Source organism: Leptonychotes weddellii, chromosome 13 (genome assembly GCF_054177405.1).
Source record: "Leptonychotes weddellii isolate Sample4059 chromosome 13, ASM5417740v2, whole genome shotgun sequence".
Taxonomy (NCBI): domain Eukaryota; kingdom Metazoa; phylum Chordata; class Mammalia; order Carnivora; family Phocidae; genus Leptonychotes; species Leptonychotes weddellii.
The window spans coordinates 15,709,911-15,729,584 of record NC_138381.1 but is presented as its reverse complement, the minus strand read 5'-3'; the positions used below and the strand labels follow the sequence as shown (position 1 = coordinate 15,729,584).

General features: G+C 44.4%; 1 protein-coding gene across 1 annotated transcript in view; it reads left to right on the top strand.

The window, feature by feature from the left end:
* NEDD4L (NEDD4 like E3 ubiquitin protein ligase) overlaps nucleotides 1–19,674 on the top strand; it is a 290,602-nt gene that overhangs the window by 137,059 nt on the left and 133,869 nt on the right. Inside the window, exon 3 of the mRNA XM_081802522.1 lies at nucleotides 17,417–17,498. Coding sequence (XP_081658648.1) covers nucleotides 17,417–17,498 — 82 coding nt within the window. The remainder of the gene's footprint in view (nucleotides 1–17,416; nucleotides 17,499–19,674) is intronic.

Below are 19,674 nucleotides of genomic sequence, written 5' to 3'. Positions count from 1 at the left end.
TAGAGTTAAGGTCGGGCATTATCATCCTCTGGCCGGCTTTGTATTGATTATACTTGCTTTTCTTCCTGTGATGATAGTGTGAAGCATAATCGTTTTGCCTCTCTTTTAATAAAAATTACATTTTAAAAAGCCTTGTGGTGACATGTTCAGAACTCCTATAATGGAAAGGTCAGGGGCCTCGTGGTTTGTTTGCATGTGTAATAGCCTTGGAGATAAAATTAAAGTAAAAAATCATTTTGCAAATTATTTTTTTAAGAGTTGCGGGCATACTTTTGTTTCCGGGGGGAATTGCAGGGTTCCCAGGCAGCTGTGTTTCTGTGAGCAGTCTGAACGGGATTGGCAGGGTGGCGTTAGGAGTATATGTATTTTAAGGGTTGTTCTGCAACGTGGAACAGGCCTGTAGTCCCTTATCTGTTCCAGATCCTTCCTTTATCAGTTCCAAAATTCAAAAAGCCCTGGAAACTGGGAATATTTTTGTAGGTTTGTAGGAAACTCATTTGATGTCAAAACCTGACCTGAACAGACTTGAAGAGTCTCATTTCTGGTTTTTGTGTAGAACACTTAAATATAACTATTCATACAGACTGCAGAGATGTAACATTTGATTATGAGTCTTGCCCCAAGCCCCTCCTGGGAACGTTAGGCAAGAATTCAGATAGTCAGGGTCCTCCTAAAACAAGAAAAAAAATGAGGGTTCTAGGACACATTTGGGCCCAAGGGTTTCTCAGAAAGACTGGCTTTAACACGGACTCTTGAGTTTCCCGGGTTTGCTGTGATAAAGTACCACAAACTGGGTGGCGTAAAACATAGAGATGTGGGGCAACTGGGTGGCTCAGTCATTAAGTGGCTTCCTTTGGCTCAGGTTATGGTCCCAGGGTCCTTTGATCGAGCCCCGCTTCGGGCTCCCTGCTTGGCAGGAAGCCTGCTTCTCCCTCTCCCACTCCCCCTGCTTGTGTTCCCTCTCTTGCTGTGTCTCTCTCTGTCGAATAAATAAATAAAATCTTAAAAAAATTTTTTTTTAAATAAAAAAAAAACCCTTAGAGATGTATCGCCTCACAGTTCTGGGGATCGCAAGTCTGAAATCCAGGTGTTGGCAGGGCAGTGCTCCCTCTCGGAGCTCTGGGGGAAAACTCCTCCCTTGCCTTTTCTCCCTTCTCCAGTTTGCTGGCGATCTTTAGTTTCCCTCCGCCTTGTAGATGTGTCCTTCCAGCCACAAGGCTATCTTGTCTTCCCATCATCTTTCTGTGTGCATGTCTGTCTCTGCAGATTTCCTTTCTTGTAGAGACAACATCTTGTTGGACTAGGGCCAACCCTAATGACCTCTATAAAGGCCCTATTTTTTTTTTTTTTTAAGATTTTATTTATTTGTCAGAAAGAGAACGCAAGCAGGGGGAGCAGCAGACGGAGGGAGAAGCAGGCTCCTCGCTGAGCAGGGACCCTGATGTGGGGCTCGATCCCAGGACCCTGGGATCATGACCTGAGCTGAAGGCAGCCGCTTAACCAACTGAGCCACCCAGGCGTCCCAAGGCCCTTTTTCTTAATAAGGTCGCATTCTGATGCACTGGGGTTAGGACTTCAACTTACCTGTCTTTCGTTGGGAGGGGGGCACAATTTAGCCCATTACCTAGGGAATGGTTCAAGATGAGCCACTCTGTTCTTTCTGTGTTCAGGTGTGTGCCAAGCTCGAGACCTCCGCCCCGCTTCAGGGCTTCCCTGGTGCCCCCCTCTCCCCACCTCACCAGCTGCTTCACTGATGGGCATCACTCATGGGGCTGCCTATGCAGACTTCAGAAGCTGCCATATCTCACGCTAACTTCCAGGGAGGGAGGAATCCCTTTTCCTCAGAGAATCCTGCCTGTGACAAGAAAGACCGGTTCTTGTAGTCAGAACCGCACTGGTCCTATGGTTATTAGCTCCTGAGAGACCCCTGGCCCCACTGCCTGTCCCACCCCTGAGAAGTCCAGACACTTACTAAGTAGGTGTAAGGAAAGATTATACAGAAAGTGCTTAGGGCAGTGCTCGGCACAGAGTCAGCACTTGGCAGGGGAGAGGTTGATGTTGATGTGCTTAGGATGTGGGGAGCAGAATGCACAGCTGACTTGGGGTCCCTGCCTCTCCCCACGCTCTCCTGCCCGTCCGAGGCGCTCTCTGAGCAGAGCTGTTGTTCACCAGCCCGGGGCATCTCCCTCTGCTCGACCTTTGTTCTGAGCACCAGGCACACAGGCGTCTGGGCTGTGTCCATCTCTGTGCTGGCCGGAGGGGTGCTGAGCACCTCCTTCCCCGTGCCCCGTTCAGTCCCGGGGCCCCGGAACGTGCAGCCCGCTGCTGCTGTGGGAACCAGCACTCTTAGAGATCAGTGAAAGTAGCTTTTCTTCTGTTCAGTTGATAGAGGCCGAGCTCCCTGAGTCCTTCTCTACCTTGGCATTGGCCATCTTTTCTAGGTGGGCACAGCTCAGTGTTGATTCCACTTGCGCATCGAGTTCAAGGTTGCTCTGTTTGACCAGCGCTGTTCCTTTTCGATCATGAAGACACAGGTGGGATTAGCCAAGGAGTTGACTTCTGGGGGGACTGATGGGTGATGACTCTGGAGGTCTGGTCCCACGGTGGCTGATGTCAGTGTCATTCTGCATCTGCGCACCTGTTGCTTGTAGGCTACTGACTTGATAAATTGGGGGTGAAGGGAACTAATTTATAACAAATAAGAATGTATCTTTGAGTTTTTGTTTGATGAAGTTCGAGTTGGATTGACCTTTCTTTTGAGCCACAGAGTAGATGAGCGGGTATCGGTGTCCCACCTGACTGTAAGATTGGCCGACTGAAGTATCACATCTCAGATCTTTTCCCCTTATTTCCTTTAGAACTGAATTCCTGACAGGCTCGTGTTATTACAGGGTACTTGTAACCATTCTCTCTGTAGACAAGGGTATGTTTTTAAATAGACAAGAACTGACTTGCCTCTGCTCTGCTCTCTCTCCTTTCCCCTCCATTGAAATAAACAAAAAGCGGTACTGACTGGTTAATTAAAATTACAGGTAGGCCTTGTAGGTTGCCCTTCCTACAACCCCAGTAAACAAGGGCATTGTCAAGCATCAAAGACCTTGGCGTCCAGTGGAGGTGAGGTTGTACCCTCCTCCCATCCTCTTGGGGGTGATAGGATAGTGGAGGCAGATGTCTGAGTTGAATGAACCCATTGTGTTGGATCCTGGAGAAACAAAGAGGGAAAAGTAGAGTCTCATTGCTCCCCAAAGGCGGGGGGCAGACAAGCAAATTGTTAGAAATGCAGACTACCGTGTTCTACCTCAGACCAGAATTGGAAACTCAGGGATTGGAACCCAGCAGCCTGTGTTTTTGTCAGCCTTCCAGGTGATTCTGATGCCCACCACAGTTTGAGAACCTCTAGGAATTCCTAATCCCAAGGTCACAGCCATTGCGGTGATGCCATGGGCTAGAGAATGGACCTGTCTGCCTTTGAGCCCCCTGCTCAGTGCTCATACAACAGACAGGGCATGTGTTCTAGTTTATCTTTACTGTGGGCAGACACCATCAGAGTGTAGGTACTGCCGAGTGAGAGCGAGATCGAAGCCCTCAGTAGGTACCTGGAGAAAGGTGAGGAGTAGACTCTGCAGGGGGAGCCATCTTGTGACAGGATGTGGGCCACAGATGGGAGATACTCGAAAGTTTCCTTGATAAATCTCACCAACTTCCTAATTTTTCACAGGAGCAGTATCCTCTGTGACACAAGATTTCTTACATGACTATTTGCCTGTGCCCCACGTATATTGCCTTCTCTGGATAGTTAAATAGATTGAGCAAATTTCTATTTCTGCTACACTATAAAATATTGCTTAAATATTTAATAGAGTTGGACTGTATGGTTTTCAGAAGAACTTCTTTGGGGATGATTTAGCGTTTAGGTCTCACGATCATTTAGGATCTATAGGACTTGTAAGATTGAAACCTGTGTTCAGCCAGCTCAGGATTCTGTCCGGTGGGGGCGGGCGGCAGAAGGAAAGTTCTGGAAGGAGAATGTGGCTCTCCTCTCACATGTTAAGTGGGAAAGCTGATCGTATTTGCAGGCTTTCTTGATAGCCTTGTATGCATCTGTTATTAACATGCTTACTCCTCCCAGAGAGTTTCTGCCTGAACTACTTCTTGGAATTCCTGTCTGTTTTACTTCTTTGGAGTTCTGGAAGCTTATAACTCTTTGTGCAAACCAATGTACATAAACATTTAGAGTGGATAACACTTTTGCAGGCAGGAATGAATTCTGCAGAGCAGAATTCTGTGGTCAGTGAATGTACAAGCATGTTAGAGATAAATTGGTCTTTGAAAATGTATGGCTTCTGGGTTATGCTAATTATTCAGTTAAATAAGTAGGATAGCTGCTTAAATAAGATCAGTGAAGACTGATGACATGGAATTTAATTGTGTGGTAAATTTGAAAGTATGCATTTTTATACTGAGGCTATGTTGTCATAGGGATTTGCTGCCCATGGACATTGTTCTGGGACCTTTTTTTAATGAATTAAATACATAATTTATTGACAAAGACCAAATGCTCTCTTAACAGTAGTAAGGCTTTGTGTGTGCATGTGTGTGTGCGCACGTGCGTGCGTGTGCACATGCGCATGTTTGGGCATGTGCATTTTTTTTTCAAATGTGTGCACATTAAAAAAATGTGTTTTCCAGGTAGAATTTTTGTTCATGGAACCATGTCTGGGATTGTGGTGGGAGGTAATGGGGAGATGATTCATTTCATAGATTTATGTTCAGCCACATCATCTAAGGAGTATTTTGATGAAGTGAACCTGAGTTACATGTTTTTGGCATGAGTATGTGCCATACTCCTATGCTTATAGTTAGGTAGGATCCTTAAGATTAAGGCCTTATGGATTTGGGTTATTGTCTACTGCTTTACGTGGAGCTGGTCCTGGGGAGGTAACAAATGTGACTTGTCAATAAAAGTTGAAGAAAAGGATTAAAAGTACCTCTGAACCTTTATGACAGTTTGAAATTAGTGATATATGCAGTTGTGTTTGATGTAATGATCTTGTTTGGCTGAAGATTTCCATGATGTTACTGCATATTGAGAGATAATACCACCATACAATCAAAGTCATTTTAACTTTGTTGTTCCATATCTAATCTGAGAAGTGTACGTCTTTTGATCGATGGATTATTTGGGGGTATTCACTTATATTAAGGCAGTAAACCCCCTAAACTTCCCAGACACTGTGAGCCTGTGGCATCCTTCCCGTATGTGTGTATGTGGTTTGTGAGTGTGTGCTTGTGACCCCCACATTCCTGAATGGCCTTTTCAGAAGAGAGACTCTTGTGCAGAGTCTTTGCCTCAGCAGTTTGGAACATGGGTACTTCTCTCACAAGCAGGCAGATTTGAATTGCTCCCTGCCTCGAATGTGCGTGGGGGACAGCACTTGAGGCCTTTGGCAGAATGGATTCTCAGAACCTCCTAAAGGGATAAGAAAGGAGGTGCTGTGGCCTGGTAATTAAACATTACCTCATTGCCACGGCCCCGCAGGGAGATGCTGTTAGAATGATGTTAATGAAGCCTATCTCACCAACAGGGACATTGAACGTAGATACTATGGAAATTAAGATACTCCCTTCCACTCCACTTACTGTGTTGTGTACCTTTCTTTCAAGGCTCTTTGAGACCTCTTTACCTTCTTACTTCCCCTCTGGCTGTTAAATCAGAGATTCGTGTTCAAGTTATAAATGCCTTTCCCCCCACCTACTTAATAGGCACACATACGATATTTTTAACTTGGATTTTCTAGTTGCTGCCATTGGGGATCATTTCCAGAGCGGGAGGCGGGGGCAGGGGGAGCCCACTAGCTCTGTCACACTCCAGTCTCAGCATCCCAGCTAAACAGTAACACATCTCTCTTACTTGGAATATATGGAGAAATGAGAGGAAGAAAAAAATTATTCATGGTCTCATTAATGCAGTAATAAACACTATTTTATAGTTTGGTATATTTATAATGCAGTAGTTTTTTTTATTTGTTTTTATAGTTGTAATATGTGGTTTTTTTTAAAACTTTCTCTCTTTAAAGGCAACTAAATCAAGTTCATTAATGCCATTTTAATGGCTACGTAGCATTTCATGTGTACACATATATTAGGACATCTTTCCCTTATTCATGAAATGGGGATACTAACATCTTCCTTGCCAGAACTGTTTGAGGGGTTAGAGATGATGTATACATAAGGCCCCAGGTACAATGCTGTTCACCCAGGTAGTGCTTGATCAGTGTTACTGGAAGTTACTATTTCTGTTCATATGAGGTATTCCCTGCACTTCAGATCGTCTTAGAATAATCGTAAAAATTGACGAGCTTCTTTGAGTTCTTAATATACACAGCCAACTCCATAAAGGCAACACACCTGCATTACGTACCTTTGTCTGACTTTGGTTTCTCTGGAGGGGAGGGGTAGACAGCCTCTTTGAGGGCCCCTGCTCATCTGTCCCCTGCCACCCACTTCTTTGACCTCCCCCATGGGTGCCCGCCACAGTCCTTGGCATCAGGTGGATACTCGGTGACTATTTGAGGAATTAAATCAATTATTAGTCTCTGAAAAGGGAGCTGTTTTTGTTTTCCCCTTCTCCTGTGGCTTTGTGAGCTGCTCTCTGCTCTGTTAAAGCATTACTAGAAAGAAGTGTTTTCTTAACCTTTGGTAGTTTTCTTAACCTGTGGTAGTATGGGGAAAAGACCTAGAGAATATGCTGGAGAGGGGCGCCTGCGTGGCTCATTTGGTTAAGCGTCTGCCTTTGGCTCCGGTCATGATCCCAGGGTCCTGGGATGGAGCCCCGCATCCGGCTCCCTGATCAGCGGGAAGCCTGCTTCTCCCCCTCCCACTCCCCCTGCTTGTGTTCCCCCTCTCGCTGTGTGTGTGTCTCTCTCTCTGTCAAATAAATAAATAAATAAAATCTTAAAAAAAAAATATGCTGGAGATAAGGGCAAGTTGTAACTATTGCTTCCTTTGGCAACTGTCTGAACATTTCAGTTGTTTATAGGTGAAACAGTTTTCTATAGACAATATGAAATGAACGATAGTTATACTATTACAACAAAAGAAAACATTGGTTTTAAACAAAGTTTTTTTTTTTGAACTCTAGCTTAAATATTTTCAGGGGCTGTTGCATGTCTACCTAGATAGAAAGAAAACTATGTATAGGTGTGTTAGAGACAGACAGATGGGCATGCAGGTACTCCCCCCTCCCCTGCCAGGCTCCCAGGGTTCTCCATGACCCAAGTTTGGGACCTCCCCAGCGGACTGGTTGTAGATGGCAGGGGACCAGGAGAGAGTCTTGGTGACAAGACTCTCAAGGCTTAGGTGACAAGGAAGGTTTTAGGATAGGGGTAAGCCACTAGTTCCTCCCAACAACAAAATCATAACTGAAGTATCGAAAAGTAGATTTTTTTTTTTTTTTTTTTAGCAGTTTCACGGAATACGCCTAAGCTATAAAATTTTAATGCCTCGACCACAGGTACCCAGGGGGAAAAAAAAAAAAAATTTAATGCCTCACTTAACCTACCTGGAACCTACCTGAAACCAACATAAGAATTCATTAGTCTGGGGGCGCCTGGGTGGCTCAGTTGGTTAAGCGACTGCCTTCGGCTCGGGTCATGATCCTGGAGTCCCTGGATCGAGTCCCGCATCGGGCTCCCTGCTCGGCAGGGAGTCTGCTTCGCCCTCTGACCCTCCTCCCTCTCATGCTCTCTGTCTCTCATTCTCTCTGTCTCAAATAAATAAATAAAATCTCAAAAAAAAAAAAAAAAAAAAAGAATTCATTAGTCTGTAAACTGACCCAGGGCTGTCTTGTATTTGTTGAAAGATTGTATCAAGTAACTCATTGCCACTATTGGAGGCGAGTGATGTATTTCAAAGCATATTTCATGCCTTGCATTAAGTCTCAAGGGCTGGAATGTATATGCATATTCTTTCAAAAATCTTCAGTACTCATCCATTTAAGGCAGTTTTCTGGGTAAGAAAAAAATTTTGAAGCCCTTTTGGATTTGTTACCATAATGTAGATTAGCCATGAAATTATAGGTTTCAGTGCCTTGTTGAAGAGTTTATTATGGTTGAATCATATGTGTAACTATTATTGGTATTTTCATGACTTTTTTGCAGTTATAAAAATAGTACTTACCGGGTGGCTCAGTCAGTTAAGCAGCTGACTTTCAGTTCAGGGTCCTGGGATGGAGCCCCAAGTTGGGCTCTCCCCGCTCAGCCAGGAATCTGCTTCTCCCTCTCCCTCTGACCCTCCCTCTGCTCGTGCGCACGTGCTCGCTTGCTCTTTTTCTCTCAAATAAATGAAATCTTTTTTTAAAAAAAAATAGTACTTGCTCAGGTAGAAAATTTAGAAAAAAAAATTCAGGGAAGAAAATAAACATAATTCATAAACTTATCTAGAGAGAACAACTATTAACTTTAGCTCTGTTTTTCTCAATTAACTTCCATATGTACGTAGAATTTTTAGATCCTGCTTATTCCTTAATGTTATACCATGATTATTTTCTCCCATTTACAAATATTATTTGAAAACATTTTCATGGTTTTAATATCCTAGCACATGATACCATAATTTATTCAGTCATTTCTCTGTTGGACTAAAAGGTTGCTTCTAATTTCTTTTTATATACAGTGCTGTAATGAGTATCTTTGGTAGGTAAATATTTGCTTGCATGTCTGATTATTTCTTTGGGATTAATGCTTAGAAATAGATTTGCTTAATTAAAGGCATCAACTCTATACTGGATACCTGCTGCCATGTTGCTTTCCAGAAAACTTGGAGTAATTTCTTTCCAGTAGTATTCAGACGTCTGCCTCTTCAGAAAGTGTTACCTCTTTTGCATCTTTGACAACTTGTTAGACTAAAAACTTCAGTTTCAACAATATTGCTAAATTCATGTGTTTTAGTCTCTCACGCTTTCTAGGTAATATTTTTCCTTATTTTGTGCTATTTGTTACAGATGTCAGTAATTCATGCAACACTGGCTATAATAGCCATAGAAAAGAATGAGGAAAACCTTGAACAAATAGGTTTTCCAATGAGATTTTTTCTGGGTCGGCTAAGTCTCTGTGCATCAGATACCTCAGGGAGTCACAACAAATTTGATCTACAGCATGAAGTAATAATATACCACACTAGCCCGCTGTTCTTGGCTAATAAGGAAAAAAGACACAGCCCTTTTACAGCCTGTCCCAGTGGCATATTGAGCAACCTCGTGTTAAGGAAAGAATTACTGCTGCTTTCAGGCTATGGTTGTGGTGTTTCCCTTAGGAGGAAAAAATGGTTGAAAAATGAAGACCTTTCTCATTGTTCCTCTGATCTCCAAATATCTTGGAAGGACACTTTTATAGCTGGGGGACAGGGCAGTGTCATTGCAGCCTGGCCGCAGCCTGATCCTAACCCATCTTGAATGCTCTGCCCAGTGGAGTCAACTCCTTGTCCTCTGGCCTCCTCTAAAATATGGGGATCTCAGCAAAGACTGTTTAGTCTGACCAAAGTAAGTAAATAATCTGTGCAGAAGGATTCGCCTTTACACGTTCTTGTTGGTCATAGACCATTTGAGCCAGTCAGATGGAGAGGGTCAAGCATCACTCTGTTAATGTTGCCTCAGCCTGACGGTCCTGGAGGTTGAGCAGTGGGCAAGCTCAGAAGGTCTTATGTCCATCTCTCCCTGAGAAATGGCCATTGTCTGCCCTGTTTCTGTTCACTGGTGATGAAGGTGGAACGAGACCCATCTCTGAATTCTTGTCTCTTCAAGAAAACTGGAACAGAGGCCCAGAGAGAGGGGAAGCGGAATTTTTCAGCATTGGGCTCCATGCTGAGAATGAACAGGACAACAATTGCAATGCTCTTTGCTCAGCAGTTTTGCAAGATCAGGGTGGGCTTGTGACTAAGGTTTCTTGGTGACTTCTCATGACAGAGCAGCTTCCAGTTAATGGGATCTGTCTTCTAGCCATTGATTTCCTGCAGTTTCTGGGGCTTCCTTTGTGCAAGATACAGTGATGACACCTTTCTGTTTCTTCCCTCAAAAGTCATCATCTGTGCACAGATGAAGGGTCTTGTTTGTGAGTGAACAGCCCGAGTCTCCCAGGTCGTTTTCTCTTCTGAACTGTACATACTCCGTGAAAAGTGCAGAGGAACCCCAGAGCCTTCAGGATGCATTTTGTGGTTTGCCCGATTGAGACATAGAGTTTTGGAGGCCAATTCTAACTTTCAGACTTCTAATGTAAATAACAGTCATTAGGATCCTCTGGACCATAGCCTTTTCTATTGCCCTTGCAGACTTAGATACATTCATGGGCAGGACGCAGAAGATTCCACAGCCTCTCATGTGATGGCCTAAAACTTCAAGAGCTGTGTAAAAAGACTTTGGTTATAAAGGCAAGGCTGTAGCTGGTGGCTTGGAATTCACTGGCTTCTGCCCAGATGGTAGAGCTGCCTTGTCAGTGGGTGCATCCCACTCCTCCATGGGTGATGTTGCTGGCCCAGTAAGGGCTCAGAGCCCCAGTCCGGTTCTGTAGCGTGAGCCTGCATACGGTCATCCAGGCCAGAAGGTTGGACGTTGGCGCACACTCCTCTCCTGACCTCACCACCTTCAGTTGGATACCAGATGTTTGCCATACATCTTCGGGCTGCTCCAGTCCTTTGTTTTTGGTCCTTACTGCCTCTGTGTTTAGACCCTCAGTCCTTGGTGCAGAAACCTTCCAGCTGGTCCCTCCACCTGCTCTTTCATCTCCTTGTATTGAGTCTGGTCAAAGACTCTTCCCTTTCAACAACCCCATGATCATAGTGATGTCACGGCGGAGGCCGCTAACATTTATTGAGTGCTTCCTGTATACCAGGCACTATTGTTATCTCCGTCCTCCTAACAGCCTCCTTACAACAGGAAGTACTGCTAGTCTCCCCATTAACATGAATGGTAAAACTGAGGCACAAGGAGGCCTATAGGAGTTTTCCACAGTCATAGAGCTACAAATGAGGGGAGCCAGGATTGACGCCCCAGTGGCGATGGCCGGCTCTTCAGTTGCATACAAGGCTCCCTGTGGTTTGAGCCATGGCTCCCTCTTCTGCCCAAGCCCTCCAGACTGCAGCTGTGCCAAACACCCTGGCTCTAGCCTGCCACAGGACCTTTGCTTATGTTGTCCCCTTTGGAGAAATCTCACATTGCTCTTGGTCCTCCCTTCTTGGCCTCACAGATTCCTTTCTGGGAGGGGTGCCAAGGTTGACCAGTGCATGGAACTCAGGTGGGACATTTGACAAATGCCGAATCCTAGGTCCCAGCCCTGGAGATTCTGATCTGGCAGGCCTGGGGTGGGGACAGGCACCCGATTACAGGTAACCCTGGTTGAGCATGAGGTCAGGAACCACCGCTGTGGAGTGCTGTATTCCTGGGTACTCGGCACACCCTGTCTGAATTATCACTTCGCTTCTCTGTGCCCCATTCAGATGGGGTAGGGACAGTGTCCTATTGCCTCCTTGCCTGGAATAGAGTAGGCAACAGTGAATAGGATGCTTAAATCCTACTATCACTTTATTGTCTCTTTCTAAGGCTGAAAAGAAAGTGGTGCCTAAAGCGCTTTACTGTGCAGAGAAGGCAGAAGGTTGGGCTGTGAAATAGAATTTCTCTTCTAATCCACAAAGAATTGAGCTGCTTAGAGAGTAATGTTCATGCTGGCCCTGAGTCCTACACACCAGCCAATAGGACCGGAACTAGTTGCCAGGAGTGAATTCTGAGCTCTGCTGTAAATACGATGAGCAGTTTGCCGCCACCCAGATCCCCAGGGGGCTGCCACGAGGTGCGAATAAGGAGGAAGCATGGAGCTCGGTGTGCTGTGGTGGGCCGGACCCCAGTTTCACTAGGAGGTAATCAGGGGCACATCACATCAGCAATCACAGCAGAAGTGGGGGGCAGAAGGAGTAACAGAGAACCTCAAAAGTCTTACAAGAGGGAAGAACAGAATCACGATTACAGTGGCTGTCATTTGTAAGGCACTTGTACTGTGTGTCTGGTGCTGAGTGGGTACTGATGTTAATACACAATTTTACTTTTATTTTTTTTTAAAGATTTTATTTGACAGCACAAGTAGGCAGAGTGGCAGGCAGAGGGAGAGGGAGAAGCAGGCTCCCCGCTGAGCAGGGAGTCCGATGCGGGGCTCGATCCCAGGACCCTGAGATCATGACCTGAGCCGAGGGCAGACCCTTAACCGACTGAGCCATCCAGGCGCCCTTAACACACAATTTTATCTGATCCTCACAGTAACCCTCTGCATTAAAAACTGTTCCCATTTCATTCATGAACAATCTGAAGGTAAGAGCGGTTAAATGACTGTCTGAAGGTCAGAGAGTTGGTAAAATGGAGATTAGAGACTCTAATGGATATGGTCACTGGCATCAGATGGAGAAGCACCATGAGAGGAGGGGGAGGGATGGTCTTCTGGCCTATTACCCTCCGTGCCCCACCTATTCTGTTTTGTTATTTATAAAAGTATTATGTATTCATGGTTACCAACAACAACCAAATCTTCCAACCACGTATAAGGAGTAACATGAAAACCAGAACTCTCTACACCTGTTCCCACACCCTGTATTTACTCCCCATACTGGAACCTTCTGAGGAGCTGCTTCTGTGTCTTTCCTAAGCTTCCTAGTGGCCTAGGAGTGGGGAGGTATGTCTTAACTAAGCATTAACCTCAGGACTGAGTACGGGAAAGGTACGGGATGTGTTGAAGGTCTGAGAGGTAGAACTTCAGAGGGCAGAAGGTTCCGCCACAACTGTTGTCTTTACTGGAATCAGGGGTGAAAAAGACTCTGGAAACTGAATTCTTTCTTCCTTTCTCCACTGCTGCAGAACATCGTATTCAGAAATGAAGGCCATCCCGGGACAGGAAACCTCACCACCAGCTTCTAAATGCTTGGGTGGTGGTGTAACCCCGGAGAGCCTTGGTTTCCTTGCCCTAGACTCACATGCACAAGTATACGTGTACACATGCCTCTCTTGTTGGGCTTGTTGTTTAGGTCATATGTTTTTCCCAGTAGGTAGGTTGGTTAGAAGCTGGTAACATGTACAGGAAAATTTCAGCCCAATGGTGATCAAGAGTGATTTCACATACCCAAAACTGGGGGCTTTTTACCCTTTATCCTCTGACAGAGAAAACCTGTTAATAGAGATAAGGGCTTTATTCGCTCTTCCTCCTGTATCTTTAGGTAGTCAAGCTGTGTTTACTTAGGATGGACTAGGCTGTAGTTAAAATGAGTGATGAGAAGTGAGTTTGGATTGTTCTGAGATTCAGAATATGCTAACTAAAAGGGATCATGGAGTTCAATAGCTTTAAAACTTGTATTTATTTTTAAGGACTTTTACATTTATTTTAGACAGCATGCGAACTGGTAGGGGGGTAAAGGGCAGGAGGAGAGAAAATCTCAAGCAGACTCGCTACTGAGTGCAGAGCCTGACTCGGGGCTCAGTCCCACAACCCTGAGATCATGCCCTGAGCCAAAAACCAAGAGTCAGACGCTTAACCAGCTGAGCCATCCAGGTGCCCCTTAAACTTTTTTTTTATATTACAGAACCCTGCCCCCTCCCCCCAAATTCTAACATGGAAGCTCAATATATAAAACAGCCGAAGGGGTAAATGGTAGCCTGCAGTTTCCCCAAGATAGTTAATGCAGAAGTAAGGCTCTGTAGAGTGTGCAATTTGAAAACCACTGATTGAGTCTAATCCCTTTATTTTGGATATATAACAAGAATTGAGATTCAGTGTGTTAAAGTGACTTGTCCGAGGTATACAGCTAGTTATTTGGGGGTGTTGAGAAGATCTCGAAGTGTGGCCTTTCCCAAAGGTAGACACTCGGCCCAGGCGTCTTGATCGTCCTCCAGACACTACAGCAGCAAAGATAAAAATTAGGTCATAACAGCAGTCTGGGTACAGAATGTTTTCCAGCTTGGCAGAATGTTAGGAACTCCTGCCCCTAGATGTTCCTTCCAGCCAGCTCTGTTGGTGGTCAACCGGTAGCATGCGGCAGCAAGACTGTAGCGTGCTCTCGGAGAGCTGGATTCTGGAGTGAGCAGCCTGCATCCCCTCCCAGCTCGCCTGCTTACTGTTTCACCTTGGGCAGGCGGCTTGAGTTCTCTCACTTTCTCATCTGAAAAAGATGTCCCGACTTCATAAGCTTGCACTGGGGATCCAGTGAGATACTGCGTGTATCTCCCCCTTGTGCTGGCACAGACCGGGTGCTTAATGGCGTTTGGGTGCTGGGCTTGTGGTGCCCACAGTTGGGGTAGTATTGGTTATTGGTATTGATGATTGCTCCGGCTGCTCTGGCATCTTCCTGCTCACTTTCTGATGCTCAGCGCCCTGTCCCGTATCTCCGCGTCCCGCTCTAGCATTCACCTTGCCGAAATGGGAAAGTGCCATCCTCCTCACTCCGCTGAGCCAAGTGGGGGCCATTCATAAATGCCCATTAATGGCCTTTGTTGTTTTAATCATTTTTCGTTGTTGCTCACTCCTTTCCCCAGCTCACTGGCTCTTGTATTTGCTCCTAGCAGAGTCCTTGGAATGTAGTTGGTGCTCAGTAAATACTCGTTGATGTGAATGGTACTGCTGTTCCATCAGAAAGGGAGGAAGAACCTGGAACCAGTTGGGGTGACTGTCCTGCCCCTCCCTCCCCACCGCCCACCACCCTTGAACTCACTGTCTTGTCACCAGCCAGCTCGTCCTGTGTCCTATACTCCCTCCCCTTGTACTGACATCTTCCCATCCTTTTATCAGTTCGCACACTTTCGGATCTCTCTCCATGCTGCGCTCTCTTCCAGGGAGTTTCCTGGTTGATCTTTCATGCCGACACCCTAGTACCTACCTCGACCTGGATGAGCACTCATGACGTCCTCAGACATGCCTTCCTGTCAGCCGGGAGACCTTGTCCCACTCCGAGACCCCACTCTCAGTTCCCAGCTGCACGTGTCACTTACTGTGAACTATTCAGGGGATTCAAAGTGAAGCAAATAAACAGTTAGTAGAAGGATGTGTGTATTCTATTAAAGCAAACGCTTTAGTCTTTATTGCAGTTATGTAATAGGCAGTAGCCATGATAGCCGAGGGCCATGAAAACAAGAGATGGCAGAGTTTATGGTGTTCTCTAGAATACAAGATTGTGTGTGTGTGTGTGTGTGTGTGTGTGTGTGCACGCACATCTCTGTGGCATGCTCAGAGCCTGTTTTTGAGATAACAGAGATATCAGACCTTGAGTTTTTTTTAGCAATAGCTTGGTGGCTGGAAATAGAAAATTAGTTTCTATAGCTAAAAAAATACTCTTTTCAAATACTACCTGGAACAGTGGTTCTGAGTGTGTGGTCCCTGGATCAAGAGCATCAGCATCACCAGGACTTTATTAGAAATACAAATTCTAGGGTCCCACCCCAGATTTACTGGATCTTTGGGGGAGTCCTTTGGGTTTGGGGTCCAACAATCTGTGTTTCAACTACCCCCTTTCCCGAGTAGTTCTGATACGCTAAAGTCTGAGAGCTTCTAACCTTAGAAATTGACTTCTGATTCATCACCCAGACCATGGTTCTAATTAGGAAGGTGTTCTTGGGGGTCTTTAAGCCTAGATTAGGTTCTAGCTCTTGATTCATCTTTATTATGAGTCTGAGAGTGTCCAGATAAGGAGAAATAGGTACATTGGGTTTGATGTTCTTTAATCAAATAATATCGATAGTTTATGGATAAGAGGCAAAGAATTGACTACCTTCTTTAAACCAGAATGTTAAAAATATTTACTGATAATAGAATATAACCAATTCTGTTGCTGGTTTTTCTTTTCTTTCTTTTCTTCTTTCTTTCTTTTTTTTTTTTTTGAAGATGTAGCTTCCATTAAGGTGCATTTTATGGGTAATAAATACTATATATACAATATTTTTCACTGACTTTTAATTTCTGTTTTGGATATTGAGTCCTGTTACTACCAGACTTTTACTTTCATCACACCTTTCTCCAAAGGATTCATGGCATATTTATTAAGGTATTAAATAAAAATCAATCTAAAGCATTTTACAGTGCTCTTTGTAATCTTTGGAAATACCCTAAAGTTGCAGAATAAGGGTTAATAAGTCATGGCATAGCCACTAAAGGATAATTTTCAAATTGGATAGAAATAAATCATCAGTTATAGGTAATTAGATGAGTGAAAATTTGGGAGTTGAATACATGAGAGCCCTGTCTATGATTTTCAGGGTTTCCAGTGTGAAACAGAAGAACCTGGATTTTAAACCCTTAAAGAGTGATAGTTTGACTAGACTTGAGGTATCCCGGGCTTAGTAAGACTAGAATATGTGAGTTGACTTAATTAGATTAGTAGAAAGTCTGCAGTGAGTAGTCCTTTTAATATATTTCTTGCTAAAAGTGTTCAGTTAATCTAGCCTTTACTGAAATCTGTAACATTGTGCAAATCTCTCTTGTTTTCCTGCACTTTAGTTCTTTGGGTTTTGATTTTTTTGTTTTAATCTGTAAAGTGGTAAGGTTGGTTTAGATGAATAATGCCTGTTTTACCTTCATTAAAGGAACAATCATTTTTACCTATATAGTGGAAATCAGAATATAAATAAGATGCAAACTAAATTTTTTGGCTAGATTTTGCTAGTCTGATAAAAATTTTGTATGCCTAATCTTTTCAGAATCTGTGTTTAGGAAAAGAAATATGGCAGATTAGTTCTTTTGAATTAGTTATTTTTAAAGTTAGTGTAGGGGCACCTGGGTAGCTCAGTTGAGTGTCCGACTCTTGATTTCGGCTCAGGTCATGAACTCAGGTTATGAGAAAGCCCCCTGTTGGGCTCTGTGCTGGGCATGGAACCTGCTTGAGATTCTCTCTCTCTCCCTCTCCCTCTGCCCCTCCCCACTAAAAAATAAAATAAAGTTAGTATATGTTTTATGATATTTTTGCTTTTATTTTTTTTTAGAGATTTATTAGAGAGTACGGGTGAGCAGGGGGGCGGGCAGAGGGAGAGGGAGACAAGCGGACTCCCCACCTAGAAGGGAGCCTGATGGAGCTTGGTCCCAAGACCCCCAAGATCATGACCTCAGCCAAAATGAAGAATTGGATGCTCAACTGACTGAGCCACCCAGGTTCCTCCCCCCCCCCCAAAAGATTTATTTGAGAGAGATTTTTGCTTTTAAGTAAGTATCATTGACTCTGGTTGATGGAAACTTTTCTTGTATATTTCCTTAGTAGGCATGTTGAAAATGTTACTGCTTAGTTTGTGGAATTTACATAAACTGGGGCATTAACTGATATTTGCATTTTCATTTAGGTTTTTGTCTTTCTTTTTGTATTTTTTAAATGAAAAGTACAATCTCATTAAATCTGAAATCTTTTCTTACAGTGATCCGTATGTGAAACTTTCACTGTACGTAGCGGATGAGAATAGAGAACTCGCTTTGGTGCAGACAAAAACAATTAAAAAGGTAGGTGTCCATCCTTAATTAAACTTCATGTAAGTCATAATTTAATCCAATTAAATTAAGTACTTTGGCGCTGTAGAAGTTTATATTTTAAGTTTGGCAGTATTTTAATTTTAAACATCTCCCAGTATTAAATCTATAAATTTAACATAGAGCAAGCTTTTCAGTATTAACCCAGGATATCCATTCTGGCTTTTAGTTAAATGATTGTAAAAGCAATATTCTTAAAATAAGTATTCTTAAAATTAGCAGTTCTTTTTCCCTGCAAAGAATACAGTAAGACAAGGATTTGTTCTTGTTGGCTTGTTGTTTTTCATGAAGGCATTTAAAATAATTTAAAATACATTTAATGGAATGGAGTGGTTTGTGCAATTGGTAGACACAAAAGGAATGGTTTAACTTGAGACAAATATTACCAAAGGAAGCGAAATATTTTGCTTAGTTACATGAGAACAAGTGAAAATATCAATGAAATTATACATTTATGTGTATGTATTTTCTAAATCTTCATTACATGATTTCATTAAAGATGTTTCCATAACTATATTTTAATTCATCTATCACCATGTTTCCCTGTATGTGTGTATGCGTTTGTGTGTGTGTAAATCTAAGTATTTACTCCATATTTGGGGCATTTGTTGAAGATGTAGGTTTTTTATCCAAAGTACTGTTTTTATCTGTGCTTCAGTATTCTTTATCAATTACTACTATTTTCCCGGCACCTTTGGGGGGCAGATAGTTCAATACTTTGTGTGATAAGCATTTCCTGGGGAATAGGATGGCTTTAAAAAATGCTAACTCTCCTGCCATTGTGCAGACACCTGAGCTCCTAGACCGGGTCATTCTATGTAAGGAGCAGCCATTGTAGCCCGTCCTCCACCTGGCTTTGTGAGTGGCATTAAAAATCTGTTTTGCAAACAAGAGCCTGTGTTTTGATTAGTGGGGAGGACTCCGGCGAAGCACGGAGGCCATTGTTCCGGGTGGCAGGCGCTGTCCCTGCTTCAGCCGGCAGCGAGCTGGGGGCCCCGCCTGGGAGGGCCGGCGCCCTGCAGCGCAGGCGGACCGGGGGGAGACCTGGGCGCCCGGACGCGGAGAGAGCCGAGAACCACAGCCCCCACCCCCACCCCCCCCAGCCGAGACTGGGGGTACCGACAAGACTTTTCCTGGCCGGGGCGGGCCGCCGCCTCCCTCCTCTCGCTCCTCTCCCGCCTCTCCCGCCCAGCGCGCCTGCTCTGCCTCGCTCGCAGCCTCCCGGTTAGTATTTCTGTGCTGCGCGCGCTCGCTCGGTTTGCTTTCGGAACTGCTGTCCTCCTCCTCCCTTGTGGCTGGCCGCCTGGTCCTTCGTGCACGCTGCGGGCTCACGTCGGTGCGCTCGACCCTCTCCTGTCATTTGCCTCTTGCCCCGTGCCTTTCTGGGCAGCCCGCGTCCCGGACTGCATCCGCCCCCGGCAGGCCCGGTCCTGCCCTGCCCCTCCTGCTGCCCGCCTGGCACCTCTCCCTTCTCCTCCCCCCTCTCTCTCTCCCTCTCCTTCTCACTCATTGTATCCCGGCTCCATTCACAGGCAAAAGTATGAAGCCCCATCCTTTTCAGATTGGATTCCCTCTTGAGTTGTGGGCGGGCAAAGTGCTGATTTTTTTAAAATGCCAGTTCAGTGTTGTGTGAATTCTGTGTGTGTTGTTTCTTGGGGTGCATTTGTGTTCTATCTGTGCTTCTTTGTGGACTAGTATGTTAAAGGAATTCGATTGAGAAAGGCAAATATGGTTCAGCCTAAATACCTGTAGCCTTTGGTGAGGTGGTGATTTTTCAGTCTGTACATAGGATTTTTGAGGGGTGTATTTATTTAAGAGTATTATGCATGTCCAAATGCATTAACGTGTATATATGTATTCTTGCACAGTATCTGTTTCATCTTAGTTTCAGAGGATGCTTGGCAGCCCATCTTTTGTCCGTACTGAGGACAGAAGTATCTGTTCCATGTCCTTGTGAGATAGATATTTAGATTGGTATGGAGATGGGTGGATGGATGGACAGAGGAATGGATAGAAGGATTGAAGGATAGGGAGGTGAAGATTTTAAACACCGGTTATTTTGGGGAAAAAATCCACTTCGGATTTATAACTGGCAGGTTTTTCTTTTTTTTTTCCATGAATTATAATCTGATCGTCATTATTGTTCTTT